This window comes from Bubalus bubalis, chromosome 14, assembly GCF_019923935.1.
Source record: "Bubalus bubalis isolate 160015118507 breed Murrah chromosome 14, NDDB_SH_1, whole genome shotgun sequence".
In the NCBI taxonomy this organism is placed as follows: domain Eukaryota; kingdom Metazoa; phylum Chordata; class Mammalia; order Artiodactyla; family Bovidae; genus Bubalus; species Bubalus bubalis.
In genome coordinates this window covers 44,167,240-44,189,416 of record NC_059170.1, presented here as the reverse complement: position 1 = coordinate 44,189,416, position 22,177 = coordinate 44,167,240, and the positions used below count along the sequence as shown (strand labels likewise).

General features: G+C 44.8%; 1 protein-coding gene across 2 annotated transcripts in view; it reads left to right on the top strand.

Annotated features, from left to right (window-relative positions):
• CFAP61 (cilia and flagella associated protein 61) overlaps positions 1–22,177 on the top strand; it is a 250,399-nt gene that overhangs the window by 98,592 nt on the left and 129,630 nt on the right. For both annotated transcript variants that reach the window (XM_025264163.3, XM_044927988.2), the window contains exons 15-17: positions 5,138–5,215; positions 7,857–8,063; positions 10,911–11,045. In XM_025264163.3, the coding sequence (XP_025119948.2) occupies positions 5,138–5,215; positions 7,857–8,063; positions 10,911–11,045 (420 nt within the window). The remainder of the gene's footprint in view (positions 1–5,137; positions 5,216–7,856; positions 8,064–10,910; positions 11,046–22,177) is intronic.

Sequence of the window (22,177 nt, the reverse complement as noted above, 5' to 3'; positions counted from 1 at the left end):
CAACCCACTCCAGTATGCCTGCCTGAAAAAAATCCCACGGACAGTGGAGCCTGGTGGGCTACATTCCTTAGGATTGCAAAGAATTGGACATGACTGAGTGACTGAGCCAGCCAGTCAGTATATCAGTTAATTTCAAACTCCCAATTTATCTCTCCCATCACCCCTTTCTCCTTTGGTAACTGTGATTGTTTTCCATGTCTGTGAGTCTGTTTCTGTTTCGTAAATAAGCTCATTTGTATCATTTTTTGTTAGGTTCCACAAATAAGTGATATTATATGAGATTTATTTTTTTTTTCTGTCTGATTTACTTCAGTTAATAAGATCATCTCTGGGTCCATCCATGTTGCTGCAAATGGCAAATTTCATTCTTTACAGATGAGTAACATTCCATTGTATATAAGTGTCACATCTTATTTCTCCATTCCTCTGTTGATGGATATTTATGTTGCTTCCATGTCATGGCTATTGTCAGTAATGTTGCAATGAACACTGGGGTGCATGTCTCTCTTCAAATTAGGGTTTTCATCTTTTCCAGGTATATGCTCAGAAGTGGAATTGCTGGATCATATGGTTGTTCTATTTTTAGTTTTTTAAGGACCCCTGTACTGTTGAGGGATGCACTGTTGATATCATGCATCAACTTGGGTGAATGTCCTGTGTGTGTGTGTGTGTGTGTGTGTGTGTGTTATCGGTTGCTCAGATCAGATCAGTCGCTCAGTCGTGTCCGACTCTTTGCGACCCCATGAATCGCAGCACGCCAGGCCTCCCTGTCCATCACCAACTCCCGGAGTTCACTCAGACTCACGTCCATCGAGTCAGTGATGCCATCCAGCCATCTCATCCTCTGTCGTCCCCTTCTCCTCCTGCCCCCAATCCCTCCCAGCATCAGAGTCTTTTCCAATGAGTCAACTCTTCACATGAGGTGGCCAAAATACTGGACTTTCAGCTTTAGCATCATTCCTTCCAAAGAAATCCCAGGGCTGATCCCCTTTAGAACGGACTGGTTGGATCTCCTTGCAGTCCAAGGGACTCTCAAGAGTCTTCTCCAACACCACAGTTCAAAAGCATCAATCCTTCTGCGCTCAGCCTTCTTCACAGTCCAACTCTCACATCCATACATGACCACAGGAAAAACCATAGCCTTGACTAGACGAACCTTTGTTGGCAAAGTAACGTCTCTGCTTTTGAATATGCTATCTAGGTTGGTCATAACTCTCCTTCCAAGGAGTAATCGTCTTTTAATTTCATGGCTGCAGTCACCATCTACAGTGATTTTGGAGCCCAGAAAAATAAAGTCTGACACTGTTTCCATTGTTTCCCCATCTATTTGCCATGAAGTGATGGGACCAGATGCCATGATCTTCGTTTTCTGAATGTTGAGCTTTAAGCCAACTTTTTCACTCTCCACTTTCACCTTCATCAAGAGGCTTTTTAGTTCCTCTTCACTTTCTGCCATAACAGTGGAGTCATCTGCATATCTGAGGTGATTGATATTTCTCCCGGCAGTCTCGAGTCCAGCTTGTGCTTCATCCAGCCCAGCATTTCTCATGATGTACTCTGCATAGAAGTTAAATAAGCAGGGTGACAATATACAGCCTTGATGTACTCCTTTTCCTATTTGGAACCAGTCTGTTGTTCCATGTCCAGTTCTAACTGTTGCTTCCTGACCTGCATACAAATTTCTCAAGAGGCAGATCATGTGGTCTGGTATTCCCATCTCTTTCAGAATTTTCCACAGTTTACTGTGATCCACACAATCAAAGGCTTTGGCATAGTCAATAAAGCAGAAATAGATGTTTTTATGGAACTCTCTTGCTTTTTCCATGATCCAGCAGATGTTAGCAATTTGATCTCTGGTTCCTCTGCCTTTTCTAAAACCAGCTTGAACATCAGGAATTTCACGGTTCACATATTGCTGAAGCCTGGCTTAGAGAATTTTGAGCATTACTTTACTAGCGTGTGAGATGAGTGCAATTGTGTGGTAGTTTGAGCATTCTTTGGCATTGCCTTTCTTTGGGATTGGAATGAAAACTGACCTTTTCCAGTCCTGTGGCCACTGCTGAGTTTTCCAAATTTGCTGGCATATTGAGTGCAGCACTTTCACAGCATCATCTTTCAGGATTTGGAATAGCTCAACTGGAATTCTATTACCTCCACTAGCAGTCATATGCAACTCTTTGCGGCCCCATGGACTGTCACCCACCAGGCTCCTCTGCCCATGGAGTTTTCCAGGCAAGAATATTGGAGTAGGGTGCCATTTCCTATTCCAGGGAATCCTCCTGACCCAGGGATGTAACCCACGTCTCTTGCGTCTCCTGCATTGGCAGGCGGATTCTTTACCACTGGACGATATTCAGAGAATTATGCTAAATGGAAAAATAAGCCAATCCCTAGAGGTTATATACTGTATGATTTTGCTTGTATGACATTTCGTAAATGATAACACTTTAGAGCTGGAGAACAGATCACTTGTTCCCAGGGTTAAGGATGGAAGCAGAGCAGAGGGAAGACAGGTGTGGTACAATAGGCAAGCCAAGAGATCCTTGTGGTGGACTGTCTAGTATCTTGAATGCAATGGTGGGCACATGAGCCCACACAGGGGCTAAAACTGCACAGACCTGAATACACACACACACACACACACAATCACATCAGTGTGCTTTCCCTGCTTGTCATATCATACTAGTGTTCTGCAGAAGGTGGCCATTATAGGATACTGGGCGAGATGTACAAGGAATCTCTCTGTATTGTTTTTTACAACTGCTGGTGCATCTGCAGCTATCTCCATAGACATTTTAATTAAAATTCAAAAAAAAAAAAAAAAAAAAGGAGGCGAGCCAGTTTCCCTTGAAGCTGTAAACATTATTCACTTACTAAGCCTCAGTCCTTGAGTGTATGTATTTTCCATATTCTGTGTAGCAAAACGAGATACGGCCATACCGCTCTTGGGCTACAGACTGAAATGTGGGGGTGGTTTGAAGGAAAACGCTTCTGCGGTTGTTTGAATGGCAGCGCTGCTGTCACAGAGCAGCTGGCAGACAAAATATGGTTATTTAGGCCTGGGGAGCCCGCAGACTTTTTCTTCAAAGTGAACGAGGTGAGAGGGTCACTCCACGAAGATAACTGACAGCATGTATCCTCTATGATGAAGACCAAGCTTTAAAGAAAAACTTAGACTTTTAGAAAATCAGTATCTGCCATCATAAGCTTGACAGCTCCCCAAAAACTTAAAAACAGGTTTTCTGATGAAGCTGGTGGTGATATTACCAAATGCAGTGTTTTGATATTTTGCGATTAAAAATAGGTCAACATTTGGAAAATCTGCATAAGCTTGGTGAACCAATATTTTCCAGATAGACAGGCCATGGTATTACAAAATCATGCAGAGGTAAAAGATTCAAAGTGAAGAAGAGACCAGTGAATTTCAATGTAGTAGGTCATTCACTGATAGATTTCAGATCCACATTGCAACAAATCTTTAATACAATATGTACGACACGTTACTTTTTGGTGGAGCATCAAAGAAGAATATCCATAATTATCTGAAAAAATTATTTAAATACATCTCCTTTTTCCAACTACTGTCCTTATGAAGACAGATTTTTTTTTCATTCATTTCAACCAAACTAATATATTACAACAGATTGAATACAGAAGCAGATGTGAGAATCTAGCTGTCTTCCATTAAGCCACACATTCGAGATCTGCAAAAATCTGAAACAATGCTACTCTTTTCTCTAAATCCGTCAGTTCAGTTCACTCACTCCGTCACGTCCGACTCTTTGCAACCCCATGGACTGCAGCACACCAGGCTTCCCTGTCCATCACCAATGCCAGAGCTTACTCAAACTCATGTCCATCAAGTTGGTGATGCCATCCAACCACCTCATCCTCTGCCATCCCCTTCTCCTCCTGCCTTCAATCTTCCCCAGCATCAGGGTGTTTTCCAATTAGTCAGTTCTTCACATCAGGTGGCCAAAGTATTGGAGTTTCAGCTTCAGCATCAGTCCTTCCAATGAATATTCAGGACTGATTTGCTTTAGGATGGACTGGTTGGATCTCCTTGTAGTCCAAGGGACTCTCAAGAGTCTTCTCCAACACCACCATTCAAAAGCATCAATTCTTTGGCGCTCAGCTTTCTTTATAGTCCAACTCTCACATCCATACATGACTACTGGAAAAACCATAGCTTTTACTAGATGGACCTTTGTCAGCGAAGTAATGTCTCTGCTTTTTAATATGATGTCTAGGTCAGTCATAGCTTTTCTTCCAAGGAGCAAGTGTCTTTTAATTTCATGGCTGCAGTTACCATCTGTAGTGATTTTGGAGCCTAAAAAAATAAAGTCTCTCACTGTTTCCACTGTTTCCCCATCTATTTGCCGTGAAGTGATGGGACCAGATGCCATGATCTTAGTTGAGTTTTAAGCCAGATTTTTCACTCTCCTCTTTCACTTTCATCAAGAGGCTCTTTAGTTCTTCTTCGCTTTCTGCCATAAAGGTGGTGTCATCTAAATATTTCTCTACATATTTTTGTCAAATTAAAAAATTTGCTTTAATGAGTAAATTCAACAAAAATTCATAGAAGAATCCAAAATTTTCTCAATTTTAATTTCTAATACAGAAAGTAGTAGCAGACATGTACCAAAGCTCTTTGGCATCCTCAGGACACAGGGCTCCTGGGCTGACAGTGAGAACCACTGATGTGCTAAAGAAAACAGTTGTTGTTCAGTCGCTAAGTCATGTCTGACTTTCTGCGACCCCAGGGACTGTAGCCTGCCAAGCTCCTCTGTCCATGAGATTATCTTGGCAGGAATACAGACTCCCAGTCAAAAGCACGTGGTTGGAATCAATAGATCCATTCCGCAGTAGTTGGAGATCTTGTCAAGGTGGACTCTCAAGCTTTGTTTTCTCATAAATAAAGTAGAGACATAATGGTAATATTTACCTCATAGGGTTGGAGTGAGGGTTAAATGCAGTCAAGGAGGGCACTGAACTTATTACCTGGCCCAGAAGGTGACAGGATGGTGGCTTCATCATTGTTGTTCTATGATCACGGTTGAAACCCTTTGAGGACAGCTTACAGAAACATTAATAGCAATATTTTGAAAGGTCCTAAGGCATCTTCTTCTCTTTCCAGGATGGAACACCACTTCAGGTATTTGTAGCTGAAGTTGCAGAACAGGTAGTCGGCATTGCAGTGATCAGAAATGAAATGGTAAGCTGGGAAGTGGATATGACTTCCCTTGACTGCGCCTTTTCCTCTCCTGAATCAACGCACGATGTCTCTTTCTAAGTTTAATTAATTTAAACTCTTATTTAATACGAATGTCTCCTTTTCCCGAAGGCTATAGATCTGCTTGCATCCTACTTGGCAGACACTTTTTTTTTTCAGTTCAAAATGTTTAAAATGTTACAAAGAATACATGAAAACATTCACATTCTAAAAATTCAAATAACCTCCCAACACCAAAAAAAGTCCCAGCTCTCTCCCCAAAGAATTACTCTATTGAGAGTTATGCATTTATCCCTTCCAACATCCTTTCTTGCACTTAATAACATGCATCGTGTGTGTTTGTTGTTAAGTGGACATCTAATTTTATTTTGTCCCAATGCACAGCCAATTATTCCAAAGTATTTATTACTGAGCAGTCCATTCTTTCCCTGCTGATTTAAAATGCTGCCTTTGCGTTATTAAATTTCCATGTGTCTGTGTCTATTTTTACTCTCTATTCCATTCCATAGATTTATTTGTTGATAGCTATTGCATTATCATGTGTTTTGGTATCTGGTACGGAAGTCTTCTCTTATTTGTTTTCTTTGCCTAAAATTTCTTGGTTTTGCTTGAGTGTTTTCCTTTCTGGATAAACCTTGTAACACTTACTATGAATTTATTTGTGCCTATGTAGATTTTACACAACAATTTAGGCAGAACTGATAAATGTAATATTGAGACCTCGCAGCTGGGAACATAGCTTCTGGAAGATATCAAGGAATTTCTCTCCTATTTCTAGTTCACTAAAAGCTTTTATTGTTCATGTGTATTGAATTTTATTAAATGTGTTTTGGCATTTATTGATAAGCTCATGTGACTTTATTTCTTCAATGTATTCAAACTATCCTTGTTCTTAGATTCTTTTGATTCAATATATCTTTAAGAATTTTTGGAGAGAGGGTGGAAGAGGGTCGGGTCTCTGAGTCCACACACATACAAGTTTTCATCTGTCCATACACCTGAATTCATCTGTGTATAGAATTCCTATGCAAATGATTCCTCATCAGAGTGTTGTTTTTAATCTAATCATCTTCCAGTAGCCAATGTCACAGATAAAACACAATCTGATGTAAATAAGTGTATGTTTGTTTGCTTTCTCTCTTGAGAATTCCCTTTTCCTTTTTATTCCTGAAATTCTTATAAAGTATCTTATGCCTCTTTTGAGCTTGTGAACCTCTTTCTTCCATGATTTCATTAATTATTTCTTTTTCATTTTCTGTGTTCTCCTTGTCTTAAATTCCTTTTTAAATGGAATTGACCCTTTGCTGTCTCATATCTTTCTTCCTGTACTTTTTAATCCATTGTACTTCTTACTCTTCATTCTAGGAGATTTCCTTGATTTTTGTCTTCCAGATTCCTAATGCACTGTTCATCCATGTCTATTCAGACCTTCTACTGGAATTTTAATTTCAGAGTTCATGTATTTAACTTCCAAGTCCCTTCCTTGTTCTCTTATTGTTCCTTTATTTTTTGTAGCAGCTTGTTTGTTATGTTTTATGTGAGATCCTTTTTGGTATCTCTGAGGACATTTTGTAGAATTTTTTTTTTAATTATCTTCTATTTGCTAGATAACCTCTGTTTCCCTTGGAGTGAGTGGTATGTTTCTCTATCTGATCTTTTGCATTTCTCAGTTTTCCTCAAAAGTCTGTCCATGTCATGAATGAGAGATTAAATGACCAATGAGAATGGCTGGCATGGTCTCCTTGACAGTGTGTTTATCCGCTTCTCCATGACATTGCTCTGGCCACTGGGAGGCTGCCTACAAGCTGGGACACAAGGCTCTCTGGGTTGTTAGCACAGCTGTGAGAAACAAATTCCAAAGCTCTGAGCCACCCTCCAGAAGTAAGCCATCAAAGCAAGTGACTTTCGGGAAACAAGCTTTTAGCTTTTCAAAAATTAACCATGAAAATGAGATTAGTAAGTAATAGGAGAAAATAACTCATCTCTCATTATTGTACCTAAAGTCTCTTTCCTTTCATTGGGCATTTCACTCAGAGAAGCCCTGGATCTGGTGCACAGGGCAGTGTGTTTCCTCATAGCAAAGCCCTAGAAACAAGTCAGATGTCCATCCAGAGGGGATCAGCTAAATAGCCACTCCTCTGGCCACATGCTGGAACATGATAATGCAGGAGAGAATCATTAGCTCAGGCTCCAGGTCCTTCCAGGGAAACTTCTTGAAGACTGACCTAAGCATGACCATCATCAGAGCAGTTCTCTGCCGAGGTGGCCGTTGTAAGCTGTTAGTCACTGATGAAGGGCGTCCGGGCAGCATCCAGCGCAGGACTGAGTCCCCGTTTTCACAACTCGAAACCTCACTGTGGTAAACATCCTCGTGTGGGTATCTCTGGGTGTGTGTGTTCAACTTCTCTCCCCGAGGATGAATGCCATTTAGAGCAGATGCTGGGGTAGATCTCTTCCTAGTCTGCACCAGGCGTGGTTCAGTCTCTACCCTGGCTCCTTAGGAAGAGAAGGGAAAGGCATGCCCTGAAAGTTATTTTTAAATGATGTTTCTCAGAAGATGCATACCATTTGTTTAAAACCCTCTTAGGTGTCCTTTCTCACCTCTCTCTCTTTTTTTTTGTAGGATATAGAGTATATCCGATCTCACTACAACATTGAAGATTTCATCTACTTCAATCACCACCAGCGCGAAGAGCACGGACACCTGTATCACTTTGTCCTGAATCCCATTTTCCGGCACTACACCAAGTTTTTCCTCAAGGAGATTCTCCGTTTAGGATACAAATCTTGTCTCTACTACCCTGTTTACCCACAAGTCAAGGAGGGCAAGGTAAGAGCGTGTCCTTGGCCACCTCTCCTGCAGACCAGCATCCACGGTGTCATTCGTGTTGCGGCCAATATTTTATTTCTTCCTCATTCCATGGATTTTGACTATATGTGTGTGTGTGTGTATATATATGATATATGCATCATACACACACATGTGTATACACATAGACATATACAATACATATATGATACACATATATACATATATGATACATATATGTGATATATATATTTGACTATATATGGATTTTGACTCTGAATTTCAAATGGCCATACTGAGTTTGGTCCTTTTCACACACTCTAGGGAAAACCCAGAAGACTTTGAATTTCTGAAACCATCACAACCCACACAATTAGTAGAACAATTTATTTGCTTTTCCATATCAACCAAAGACTGCAAGCTATGGAAAAGTGTCCTAAGGGACGTGAGAATCAAATTATCTGTCACATACATTAGTGAATGCCGAGACGGCCCACCATGTTCTTCAGGCAAAGAACATTCCAGTAGTGAACTCAGGATAAATCAGTTCAATCCTGAATTCTAGTGTGCTATGATGACATTCCAAATTAGCACTATAACATCCCATAAAAGTGATGGATAAAAAGTGGAGATAAGTGATACTGAGGCAGCCTTTATGTGGTGAAGCACCTCTGTGTCTGCAACAGCACTTGTTATGTGTACACACAGAAGCTCTTGCTTCTGTTCTTCCTGCTTCAGTCTCCACCATTGCACTTCTCACTAGCTCACATTCTGTCTTGTGCCGTGAAGCTGGAGCTTTTTTCCTGTTCAGAGCTTGACCTCCAATGCCTAGACGAGTCCAACCTGTGCTCACACACACTCACTGTCCTGCTTGCTCACAGGCAAGGGCTTCTCAGAGCTGGACTCCCAAGCCATTCTTTCCTGCGAGATGGTCCCTCTGCCACTGAGAATGTCAAGGCAGACTTGAGGGCTGTTGCGAGGTGAACCCCCAGACTAGGTTGAAATTGCCCCATAATCCGTTTGTGGCTCTGCCTGGGGTCTGACACTGTCACTTTTCCTCTTAGTTATCACAGTGAGCTAACAGATTTTTTTTAATGCTCTGAATTATTCAACTGAAAACAATCTAAGGTATATGGGTACATGCACATAACAGTAATTTTACCAACATATCTTATTTGACAAATGCCTTTTGGAAGAACAGAAGAAATGGGGGAGAAAGAAGGAAAAACATGGGAAAGATTGGTAGCGAATGGAGAATACACTCGAAAGATGATTTTTTTTTCTGATGAAAACACAGCACAACAGTAACATGAATGCCCCAGATTTGAACTCACGAAATGGGAAGTGTAACAGCTTTGCCTGAGAGGCATGGCCCTGAGCAATTGCTTTACACTTCCCATTTGGCCAAGTGTCAGCTTGGTGACCTTCAGGATGTGACATTAAATTCTCAGTTTTTATTCATAGTGGTGCCTGCATGTGCCAGGTTGGTAGAGTCTTTTTGCGTCCATGCTAAAAAAAAACGGTACCTTGAACTGAACTCAATGGATGTTCACATATTCCCCTCATGGTGTAGAATTAGCACCATGTACCCACTCCAGTACTCTTGCCTTGAAAATCCCGTGGATGGAGGAGCCTGGTGGGCCACAGTCCATGGAGTCGCTAAGAGTCGGACACGACTGAGCGACTTCACTTTCACTTTTCACTTTCATGCTCTGGAGAAGGAAATGGCAACCCACTGCAGTGTTCTTGCCTGGAGAATCCCAGGGACGGGGGAGCCTGGTGGGCTGCCGTCTATGGGATCTCACAGAGTCGGACACGACTGAAGTGACTTAGCAGCAGCAGCAGCATGCACTATTGTGTGTATAACATAGAAACACACTTGGAAACAGATTTCCTCTCTGTCTACACTTCTGGTTGATTTATACACATCCATTTAAACAAGTGCATGAAGCAATTCCAAATAGTGCAAATGAGACTCTCCAAATTCTGCTATAAATCCCCAGTTGACAGCAGTATAAGTGAACTCTTGACTGACACAGCGAAGACAGTTTTCTCCACAACTTCCTGCCAGAACATGCATGGAAAGCTTGTCCAGGCTTAAAAACAGAGCTTTGGCTGGAGACCCCAGGTTCTTCTTTTCAGTGTGTAATATCAGGCGGTGAAGTTCAATGGTGAAGGATTTAAAAATCCCTTTTAGAAGCTCTTAAGTTGGGTAACATTAATATCTAAAGCATCCACCTAAAGCATGATTTACTGTAGCCCATTTCAGTAAGCGTAAATCCAGCTCACAATTTAGGACAAATATAAATCAAAATTATCTAATCCAGCCCCTACCTCGCCCTCACCTCTCTCTCCAGTTTCATCCTTTGATTTTTAAAGCACTCATTTGATCCAGAAAGGTCCAGTTGAAGTAGCAGTGACTTTCACAAACATGAGGGTGTTCGCATTCCTGCCCTGTTGCCCCTCAGATGACATATCTACATGCCTTCTTAAAGCAGCTTGTGCCAAAGACACAAAGGTTACCAGGATGCAGATAACACAGCTTATTAATGGGGTCAAATCAAGCTGATTCATGATCACTGTGGAGAAGAATATCCTCCTGGGGAAAATACTTGCGCTGAAAAATCCCATAAACCAAACCACTTGTTTATCTGTCATTCCCACAGAGATAGTAATGCAATTACTCCCATAATTATCTTCATTAGTGTCAGGCATTATCTACAATTCATTCCTCTGCTCTAAGAGTATGTTTGTTTATTTGCCGGTCTCCCCCTCTTCCCCCCACCCGCCCTCTGGTTGTCGAGTCTGGCATCTGTGCGCTCGGGCTCCCACGCCCTCCCCTCTAAAATAGAGGTTGCTGTCTCCCAGGTCCAGAGCCCCAAGGCCCACTCGCTGACATCCGCCCTCCACTACTTGGTTCCCGTGCGGCCCCGACGACAGATTGTCTATCCCCTGGAAAAGCTTGGCATCAACGCTCCATCAAAGGAGGTCTCCAAGGACGCGGTGGGTAGCCGGCGGCAGCAGGCGGGGCGCGGTGCCAGCGCGGCGGGGCGTGGCAGATGGGGCGGCGCTGCGCGCGGAACGGGGGCCGGTGGCGGCTCCTTCATCCCGGAGCCCGGGCTGCCCGCGGCCCCTGCCCTCGGGTGGTGCGTCCGCGAAGAGCCCGGAGCAGGGCGCCGAGGGGTCCTTGTGACGCGCCCCCTGCATCTCAGGACCAGTGGGGCTGGCGTCGGCCTCCCAGCATCGTTGTGGGCATAGCCGCCTTGCTGCAAAGCAAACGCCCCTTCCCTCATGCTTTCGTTGCACGATTTGAGACCCGGTATCTGGCTGCATTAGGACGTCGGGGCTGAGTCCGAGCTGGGTTTTGTTCACCCTTTGGGTTTTGTTCACTCTTTCGCGGGGAGTCAGCGCTGCCCTGGGGGGCCGCTGTGTGGGAGATGGGGGGGGGGGGTGGGAAACGTTAAAATGACAGCCCCGGGCCGCCCTTACTAGCAGAACAAGAGAAGGAACCAAACAGAGCCTAGATTTCGCTTTCAGTGGAAATGTACGTGTAAACAGCCACACGCACAGGGCCCATGTTCAGGAACTTGGCTGTGACTTAGGCTGACTCACATGTGAGCCTGTTCTGTTTGTGCACTGCTGCTGCTGCTGCTGCTGCGTCCCTTCAGTCGTGTCCGACTCTGTGCGACCCCATAGACGGCAGCCCACCAGGCTCCGCCGTCCCAGGGCTTCTCCACCCCACTTCTGCGTAAATGAGAAGGACATCCCTCAGTGGGCTGATGTTTGTCCTCCATGGGAGAGAAAAAAAAGTGCAAAGCTGAAATTCTCCAAACCTTTAGCCAAGGAGCTGCTCATCAGAGCTGCATGTGGTGCTCAAACCAACTGGAGAGAAGCCTGGTGCTGCCCAGAGTGCATCACACACTGTCCCCAGCTCCTGCTTTACTTGCTGGGGGTGAGGGGGCCACTCCACCAAGCCCATCTTAGAGGCAACTGCCGACTGTGACCCAGGTTGCTGTAAGTCCTACATTTATCTCTAAATTGTAAAATTAAACAGAAAATTTTTATTCATTTTCTGATAAGTTCTAAATTTGTCTTTGAGCAGAGACTGAAAACAAATAGCAATCCTTTTGCCCTCTCCCAGTCTTCATCACGGAAAACACGAAGCATCCACAAGGAGCAGAGCGAATCCTGTGACAGAGAAGAGATTCTCCGGACTAAACCAAGAGACCTGGTCTTCTTTTTTTTAGTGTACAATCCCTCATAGGCTGGTAGTTTTATGAAGCATGATTTCCTGAAAGTACGAGGTTAAAGACAGAGGCCAGATTCAAATCTTATTATTTTGTTACACAGACCCTGAATTACTCTGTCCTCTTGCTCTAAAGGGCTTCCCAGGTGGCACAGTGGTAAAGAATCCATCTGCCAATGCTGGAGACGTGGGATCGCTCCCTGGGTCAGGAAGACCCCCTGGAGGAGGAAATGGCCATTCACTCCAGTATTCTTAACTGGGAAATTCCATGGACAGAGGAGCCTGGCGGGCTACAGTCCATGGGGTCAGAAAGAGTCGGACATGACTGAGCACACAGGCAACCTCGCTCTGAAAGCTTCTGAAGGCAGAGGGGCCCCTGTCTCAGCCCACTCTATGAGCTTCACTGAAAGTCCCGGATCCTCTGCCCTCAGCTGCAACAAGTTTCAACTCTTGGCCAGTTTTGCATTTACTGCATCCTCACCCAATTCCCCTTCCTCCTTTATCATTTTGCAGCAGGTACATAGCACTTCATTCAGGACCACAGGTGTGTCTTTAGGTATCAGGGCCCCAGCATCACATGCTAGAGAGGAAAGGGCCTAAGCCCATCGGCAGGACCACTGGCTCGGCCACCAGGTGGCCTGTAGGGTGGGGAGACTGGGGGAAAGGTCTTTCATAATGAGATCCAAGAGAGTGTGTTGGGGTCAGGGAGAGTGGCTCCATCTCTACCCATCACTGAATCACAGCTTGTCTGACGTCACGTGATCCCAGGAGAAGGATCCACAGGCGCAAGGTACAGAGATGCTTCTGTGTGAGAGGTGCTGCACATATGCACCCACTGCTGAGATGCACTCGAATTTGGGTAGACCACATGGCCGGGCCAGGAGTAGCCCCCGGACGTCAGTGGCAGCCCATGGCCCCACTGCCTTCAGCTGGTCCCTGGGGGGCACGAGTGTATGGCTGGAGGGATGGGGAACAGTTCAGGGCTGCTGACTCGGTGTCGAGGGCAGCGCTCCTGAACCTCCAGCGTCTCCCACCCCTGGGAATCTCCAGAACTGGATGACTTTGAGGTGAGCTGGACTCCAGGTGGGGAAAAAAAGCCAAAGAACACATTCTGTTTCATTAACAACAACCCTATCATAACTTTCCAGTTTTCTATGAGTTGAAATCCTTGCTCACATTTAATAAGCTTTTCTGTGGTTATCTCTGTGTGTGCTGTGCACCACCCCCCAAGAAATAGCACAGGATGGATTGTTGAATCCCTACTCCAGAAAGTCAGCCATAGTGTGGCTGGTGCTCGGTATCTGCTGCTTTGTGCTGTGTGGTTTATTGTGTTAATGAATTCTGATTTTTTTTTCCTTTTTTTAAAAAAAATTATTTATCTTTAATTGAAAGATAATGGCTTTACAATATTGTGGTTTCTGCCAAACATCAAGATGAATCAGCCATAGGTATACAGTGAATTCTGATTTTTTTAAAGAAGTACTTTACTGCTGCTTGCTGCTGTACTCATTCTCAAGAAGGCTTTAGTAAAGACCTAGATTTAGTCAAAATGTAGAAATCTTGAAGTATGACCAAAGGATTATTGAGAGCATCATCCACATGGAATGAGCTTGGATGCTCAAACATTAAAATGCTATTATGTTAAATTAAATTTAAAAAAGACTGTAGGTGGGTTTAATGTTTTAGGCTGTTTATCTGAGACAAGGTGAGCCAGATGGAAGTTTTTCGGGAGGAATTTCTTTTATAAGATGATTTTATTTGTTTATTTTTGGCTGTGCTGGGTCTTTGTTGCTGCACATGGGCTTCTCTTTGTGGTGACTTCTCTTGCTGCAGAGCATAGGCTCTAGAGCACAGGCTCAGTAGTTGTGGCTCACGGAGCTAGTTGCTTCGCGGCATGTGGGATCTTCCCGGACCAGGGATCGAACCCATGTCTCCTGCACTGGCAGGCAGATTCTTTACCACTGAACTGCCAGAAGGAAGCCCCTAGAAGGAATGTCTTACAGGGTCCTAAGCACACTGATTTCTTAGCAGAGCAAATAGTATTGCAGCTGCTGAAGTTGACAGATTGTTTTACTAAATGAATTCCTTTCTGTCCCTTTAAGGTTTACACTCCTCTGTGCACCTGGAGCTTCATTTGGGACTCAGCTTCCTCGCAGAGGTTTCTCTCTCTGGGCACTGGCCTCTCATACATTTTATCCCATTTAAGCCATCTCAGACTGACCATCCGTTCCCTAGCTTTCACCTGGGAAGCCAGTCTTCAAGGGAACAGATCACCCCAGGCATGAGTAATGGGATAGAAAGTGTTTCATCTCAGTGGGTTGCCAATTTGACGCTGGCACAAGCCAGCAGTGATTGAAATTCATCATTGCGTGGCAGAGAAACACGCCCCCTCCCACCCCGAGGCCAGGTTGCTGCTGCCTGGTCTAGATAAATCGTGTCCCTGCCACCAGACCCGCCCTGTAGTTCGTATCAATTGACAGCCCACCCATGTCAGGTCACAGGAAGGGACCTGGAAAACGTGTGAATGATTTGCATCACACATCACAGGGCTGGGCCCGGAAGATTCATCATGTTGCCAGTCAACCAGTAGATTCGTGGATAAGGGAAGGCTTTTTCCTGACCGTAATCCACATGGCGCGGACCGAGAAGACTCGCTTCTCATCTTGAATTGGCTGTCTCGGCCTGTGCATTTGCGTTCTGAGAATTGTTCTGATGGAAATTGTTAATGAAATGAATCAGTGTGGCCCACTTGCATGAGAACCATGATCAGGGAAATACTCAAAATTTGGTTGAATGGATGACTATATTAATTACAAACTATGGAGCAATTTGACTTACTCTGGGGTGGTTCTCTGTGCAAGCTGACTTGCTTTCCTTCCGGCCTGCCCCTTAGGGATTCAGAGATGACCGTGACAGGGTACCTGCCCTCAGGGAGCTTACAGTCCAGTGTCAGTATTGGGACGCTTCATGGGACTGCTTCGTGTTTGTGCTCAGTCAGTCGTGTCCAACTCTTTGCAACCCCATGAACTGTAGCCCGCCAGGCTCCTCTGTCCATGGGGATTCTCCAGGCAAAAATACTGGAGTGGGTTGCCATGCCCTCCTCCAGGGGATCTTCTTGGGGTTAGTTAAACCAGGGATGGGGGAGGGTGCACCAGCCCCGGGGAGCAAGAGAAGAACAGTCCTGCTGGGGTTGGACCTGTTCTGTGGAATCCCTTGGGAGGGGCAGATGTGTTCGAGGCATGCTTTCCTTTCAAAGACCGGGGTTTTAAATGACTCTTACTTGTGATAATAAACACCAGAAAATCTGCTTTGAACTTAAAAAGCTCCTCCCTTTGCTTCGGTACCAGGAGATGCTCCCTGTCATTCACTTTGGTTCTCTGTGTTGATTTAGAGTATTCTAAATGAATGAGAGTGTCAATCCATCTCTCCTTTTTTTTTCTTCCCCAAAACTTTTTGGACCAGATCAATCCATCATCTTTCATATAACAGAACCATCTCAGGAATCAGACGTTTAGACTAATCAATGCTCGTTTGTGTGCATGTGTGTGTGTGTGTGTGTGTGTGTGTGTGGTTGTTTATTCGTGACGGTCTGTTTAAATCTGGACTAATGAATTCTTTGAGGCCCCCGTTTTCCCTTTGTCCTTCTACAAAGTAAGAACGACGGTTTGTTTAACCCCCCTTCTCAGAGCTAAGTGCTTGCCCGCCTTTCCTGGTGTGTGAGCTCTCAGGAAGATGTCCGCTCTGGCATTCGGTTACCCTTTGAATCGCCCCTTTCATCTGGCTGCTCTTCCCCAGTTCAGCTGTAATTACCATCTGATGGACTGCTGCTGGATACTGTTTCCTTTGCGCATCTGCTGCCCTAGGAAATTGCATTATTCTCCCAGCACCTGCTAGATTTTCCCAGCTTAATTGTTTCCCCAACCCTTCCTTAAACTTGGAAACTTTCACTGCCTGCATTAGGCTTCCCTTGGTTGTTCTTGTGTGCCTGTGTGTGTGTGTTTAAATTGACCCTTGCGTATCTCCTTGTTTCTAAAAATGCAAACCCATATTTTTCAGCATCATACATGCACTGATCATTATTAATGGTACCATTGTGATATTCTCCTGAAATGAAATTAACCCACTTTAAATTATCGCTGTGAATCCAGTTTGCTTTTTCAAGCCACTTCCCAGCCATTTCCTACAGTTACCCAACCTGTGGGAAATGCATTTCCTTTTATTTATGGCAAACCCTTTCTCTGACATTCTTAGAATAATTTACATAAATGCCTTCATGGGCTCTTTTTTTTCCCCTCCTGAACAAAAAAATACAAGTTCTATGGTCATTTCTTTCCAATTCTCTAAACACTATCTACTTTAGTATTGTGCATAGTATATATGTATCTATCAAAATGACATAAATCAGTGGTTTATTCTCCTTGTTATCAAATTCCTCCATGTTAGAAAGGTTACAGAGTAATAAACTACAGCTCCTACTGCCATTACTAGCATGCTGTTTCTGAGACTTCCCATGAATTATCTCATTGAATCCTCATATGAGCAGCACTTGTGAATAGTTATTGCTACTGTCATTCTCAAGGTATTTAAAGAAAAACAGGCCTGCAGAACAGAGAGCTAGTGACTTGTCCAAAGGCTAATTCATTGACAGGGCTTCATGCCCAGGCAGTTAGACACCAAAAACTCAGACCATTATATATTCTCTCTTACCTAAACATTAAAGTACTGATATCATGGTTTATTGTAGGCAAACCAAACCACAGAAAAGGAAGATGGCTTGATAAGAAACCTTTTGGAGTCTCCCAGATCTTTGGCACTAGTCTTGTAATCAAAAGGTGACTCACAGATAATTGGCTTTCCCCAGAACAGCTGGATTTTCCTCTTGGCTGAGCCATCCAGCCTCGCGTTTGATCCTGTGCCAGCCAGACCCTGGCTGGGCTGGGAGCAGATGCAGGGGTCCAGGTTAGAGCCCTGGGGTCAGTTTTTGGACAGCAGCTGATCCCGGCTGTCTGCACATCTCTCTCTGTTGTGTCCAATTTGTTTTTATAAACCTTTCAAAATTATAGTGGCAGCCACAGGAAAGGTGAAAAAAAAATAATCCTGTACATGGGTCACAGTATCCATTTTTCAAGATTCACTTCCTTTCTGTGTTTGGCTTCATTAGAAAGTGCTCAGGTAACGCCCAGGATGAGCGACTGGAGGTTCCCTCGGGAGGTGAGGCTTGGACAGGATGAGCACTGATGGGCCCGCCTGTAGAAACTGGGTTGCAGTAGAGGCAGAAGGAGGCTTCACGGTGTGATGAGAAACAGTGAAAAGTAAAGTTACTTCTCCATCTCTCAGTATTGTCAGGGAGTATATCTTATCATTTTCTAGGATAGATATTGTAAGAGAGGCGACCTCTCTCTCCCTTCATCTCCTCTTTCCCCCTCTCCCGTCTTTCTAACAGCTTCATCGAGATATGAATCACCTGCCATACAATTCGCCCATTTAAACAGCAAGCTATTAGTTCTTGGTATATTAACAGAGTTGGGCAACCATCACCATCTAATTTTAGAATATTTTTGTCACCTCCCCCCGCAAAAAGTAACCCATTAGTAGTCACTCCCTATACCCCGCACCCCGCAGCCCTCGGCAACTACTATTTTACTTTCTGTTTCTACGAATCTGCCTTTTCTGGGCACTTCATTTAATAGAATTACACAATATGTGGCATTTGTGTCTGTCTTTTTTTCATTGAGCATCTTCTCAAGGTTCAACCATTTTGCAGTATGTATCAATATTCAAATCATTTTTATAGCCGAGTAATATTCTGTTACGTGGACATACTCCATTTTGTCTGTCCATTCACCAACTGATGGACATTTGAGTCATCGCCACTGTTTGGCTACTATGAGTAATGACACTATGAACATTTGCACACAGGTTTCTATGTGGATGTGTGTTTCATTTCTCTTGGGTGTTGCACCTAGGATTAGAATTGCTTGGTCACGTGGTAACCCTAGGTTTAACATTTTGCTGCTGCTGCTGCTGCTGCTAAGTCACTTCAGTCGTGTCCGACTCTGTGTGACCCCGTAGACGGCAGCGGACCAGGCTCCCCCGTCCCTGGGATTCTCCAGGCAAGAACACTGGAGTGGGTTGCTATTTCCTTCTCCAATGCATGAAAGTGAAAAGTGAAAGTGAAGTCGCTTAGTAGTGTCCGACACCTAGCGACCCCATGGACTGCAGCCTACCAGGCTCCTCCATTCATGGGATTTGCCAGGCAAGAGTACTGGAGTGGGTTGCCACTAACATTTTGAGGAACTTCCAAACTGTTTTCCCAAGTAATGGCACCATTTTGCACTCTCATTCTTCTTTTTTTTTTTTTTAGATTTTTAAAAAAATATTTATTTTTATTTATTTAGCACTCAGTCTTAGTTTCAGCATGTGGGATCTAGATCCCTAACCAGGGATCAAACACAGGTCCCCACATTAGGCGTGCTGAGTCTTAGCCATTGGACCATCAGGGAAGTCCCTGTTCTCTCATTCTTAGATCAGACCCAGCACCCCTACTCATAAGTGGTGAGCTGCTGGCCAGCTCAAGGCCATGGATGGGCCGTGACCTTGACTGTTCCTTCAGTTGCAGGAGTGGAGTGTCCCCACTGCTTTGGGAAAGTGCCATACATGTGCTTGGTGGTATGCTGCCAATCTAAGCTTCAGTTCTCTGGAAAGCAGAGATTTTTCTAAAATAAAATCTCTCCTGCCTGTATCTTCCCTGCTTCACCCTCTCTGGCCCATCACCTCCCAGGAGGGGCTGCAAGGACATTTCCGAGCACAGGAAATGCCCATCCAGACCCCAAGGAGTGATGTGGAGGGCTGCTGGTTTTTCACTTCAGCCCACCGTTGGTAACATTATTTAAATGCATTTGGTAACACGCATTTAAAACAGCTTCCAACAGAAAAAAATTCTGAGGCTTCCCTAGATGCTGATGGGGTTCTTCCCACAATCCAGGAGGGGGAAAATGTGTCCTGTTCCCTGCAGAGCAAGGCCGCAGAAGTCCAGAAGGTACTCAGGACACACTAGCTGCCGGCTGCAGCGCTCTGGACACCCGCTGCCAGGCAAGGCTCCCTGGTGGACCTGAGCTCCCAAGCGGGAGCTGGCCTCTACAGCTAAGTGGCTTCTTCAGAATCTGCCTTCGGGGAGGAAAGCCCACCAGTAGGAAGCTTTGCTTTGTGGATTTTAACGGAGCTGAGGATGTAAAATGACAAAGGGGACAATTAGAGCTGCAGATGCCTGCCACCGTGCCCCACCCCCACCCAGGGAAGTTGCATCCTCCTCCTTGAGTAAAATATATGTATGCGGTTACAAAAGCAGTGCATGGTGATGGTAGAAATTTTAGGGGAAAAGAGAGACGATAGAAAAAGAACATGGATGAAGCCTGCAATCTTCTAGCTATAGGTTACCTTACTTAATGTTTTGGTGTTTTTACTTCTAGATTATTTTCTGTGAAAAAAGCCACATGCGATTAACTATGGGGTCATCTGCACGCAGTGTTCTGAAACATGCACTTTCACTTCTGAGGTTGTGAACACCTTTCCGTGTCCCTGGGTATTCTCGAGTGGCGTTTGGGTGGCCACACCGTCCTCTGGGCCAGGCTCTGCGTCCTGTGCCTGTGTGCCTTAGCCACAACATTCTCACAGTAGTTTGAGTAGTGTTTTCTCCATCTTGCACTGGGGGAACTGAGGTTACGAGCCATTTGATTATATGCCTGAACACTGAGCCAGCGGGACTTGTGTGAATAATAACGATCTCTGCCCCCATCATCCTGGGAATATGATCGCCGAGGCCAGCTTTCCCTGCACTCAGACAGACAGTGAGCAAGTCCCGGGGCTTTTCTCGTCAATTTTAGGTAGTTACAGTTGTGTGTGTACGTATACTCAGTCATGTCTGACTCTTTGTGACCCCCATGGACTGTAGCCTGCCAGGTTCCTCTGTCCATGGAATTCTCCAGCAAGAATACTGGAGTGGGGCGCTATTTCCTCCTCCAGAGGATCTTCCCCACCTAGAGAATGAACCCACATCTCTTGTGTCTCCTGCACTGGCAGGCGGATTCTTTACCAACTGCACCAAGTGGGTCATTCCAAATCCACAAAACATGCTTTTAATTCTATAAAATGTCCATTGTCATTTCAGGTAATAATCAAAACTCAAATTCCATTTTCATCCAAAGATTAGAGTTTATTCCTTCCTTCCTCTGCGTCCCCCCACTCCACCCCTCCACTGAAACCTGTAACTGGTGAAGGAGGGTTGGGAGCCTCCTCGCTCCTTCTAAGTCACCATGCCCTCCAGTGACTGAGCATCTATTTAGTTTATTAGTATTTAGCTTTTGGGGGGAAAAAAAGCCTATTCATATCTTATTCTTATTTAGCTATGTTTCCAGTCCTTCTGGAATGGGGACCAAGGTGGGGAGGAACAGTTAGGGCAATAGGCGTGTGTCAGAAGGTAACTCCTGCCCTGTGTGCCTGACACCTCTTCTCAAGGGTCCAATTCTTTAGAGATCCCTGTCCCTCTGCTTGGGACTGCATCCCATAATTCAGGGACACACCCTCCAACTCTGCAGCCCGAGTCGGGGTTGCCCCTGGGGATGGTCCTACGGCAAGGGCCTCTGATAAGAGCTCAGGCTGTCTGGTCAGCGCACGTGGCCAGCACCTTCCCTCTCGGTCGCCCAGTCACTGGCCGGCCTGTTGATGTCATCAGCATACTTGGGTGGGAACCACACACCACTGCACCGTGTCCACTAGCCGTGGGGACTCACTCAAGAGCCTGAGGCTCCCAGACCCTTGTCTTGTAACTTAAAGGATGAGGCACCCCTGCCCCTCCTCCTGGGGCTGGAGTGGCGTGCGCCCCAGAGCACATCAACAGTTCTCATTGAGGAAATTTCCAGAAAAATCCCCTTCTCTCCATTCTTCCAATGCTTTTGTGTCTTTGTTGTGAATGAGGGGTTTAAAAGTCACTTAACCAGTGCTTGCCCACCTGCTTTCACCTTGTCACGAGCGCAGCTCCGGTGGAACGCAGCAGCCTTTGTCTTCCTGCCTCACATGTCCTTTGTGACATCCACTTCTCCAGGCCGAGCAGCTGCCAGGTTAGGTGCTGGGACGCAGGGATGCCAGACCCGGGAGCCGGCACTGCTGTGTATAGCTAGGTCCCTAATGTCCTCTCCGAATGTCTGTCATTATAAACAAGGCCACCACGTCCATCCTTGTTATTTCTGAGTACATTCATCGTGATTTTATTTCCGAAAATTCCTAGCAATGATTCTCTAGGTCAAAGGTAAAGCTACTATGTCTTTGAACAAAAAGCAAGCCGATTTAGGATCTGAGAAAGCAAGCTTGCAATTCCCCACTTTAAAAGATGATTTCTCCTTGCAGTGTGTAAACTGCCAGCGTGAGGGACTCTCTCTTTTATTGTAAGATGTAGATTTAAAATTTTTTTCTTTTCCATTATGGTTTATCACAGGATATTGAGTACAGTTCCGTGTGCTGTACAGTAGGCCCTTGTTGTTTATCCATTCTCCACATAATTGTTTGTTAGCTGCTAATCCCAAACTCCTACTTCATCCCTCCCCAACCCTTCCCTCTCGGCTGTTCTCCATGCATGTGCGTCTGTTTCTGTTTCATAGGTAGGTTCATTTTTACCATATTTTCAATTCCACACATAGGTGATGTCGTATGTTATCTGTCTGTCTCTGACTTTACTGACAAAGGTCCATCTAGTCAAAGCTATGGTTTTTCCAGTAGTCATGTATGGACGTGAGTTGGACTATAAAGAAAGCTAAGTGCCAAGGAATTTATGCTTTTGAACTGTGATATTGGAGAAGACTCTTGAGAGTTCCTTGGACAGCAAAGAGATCAAACC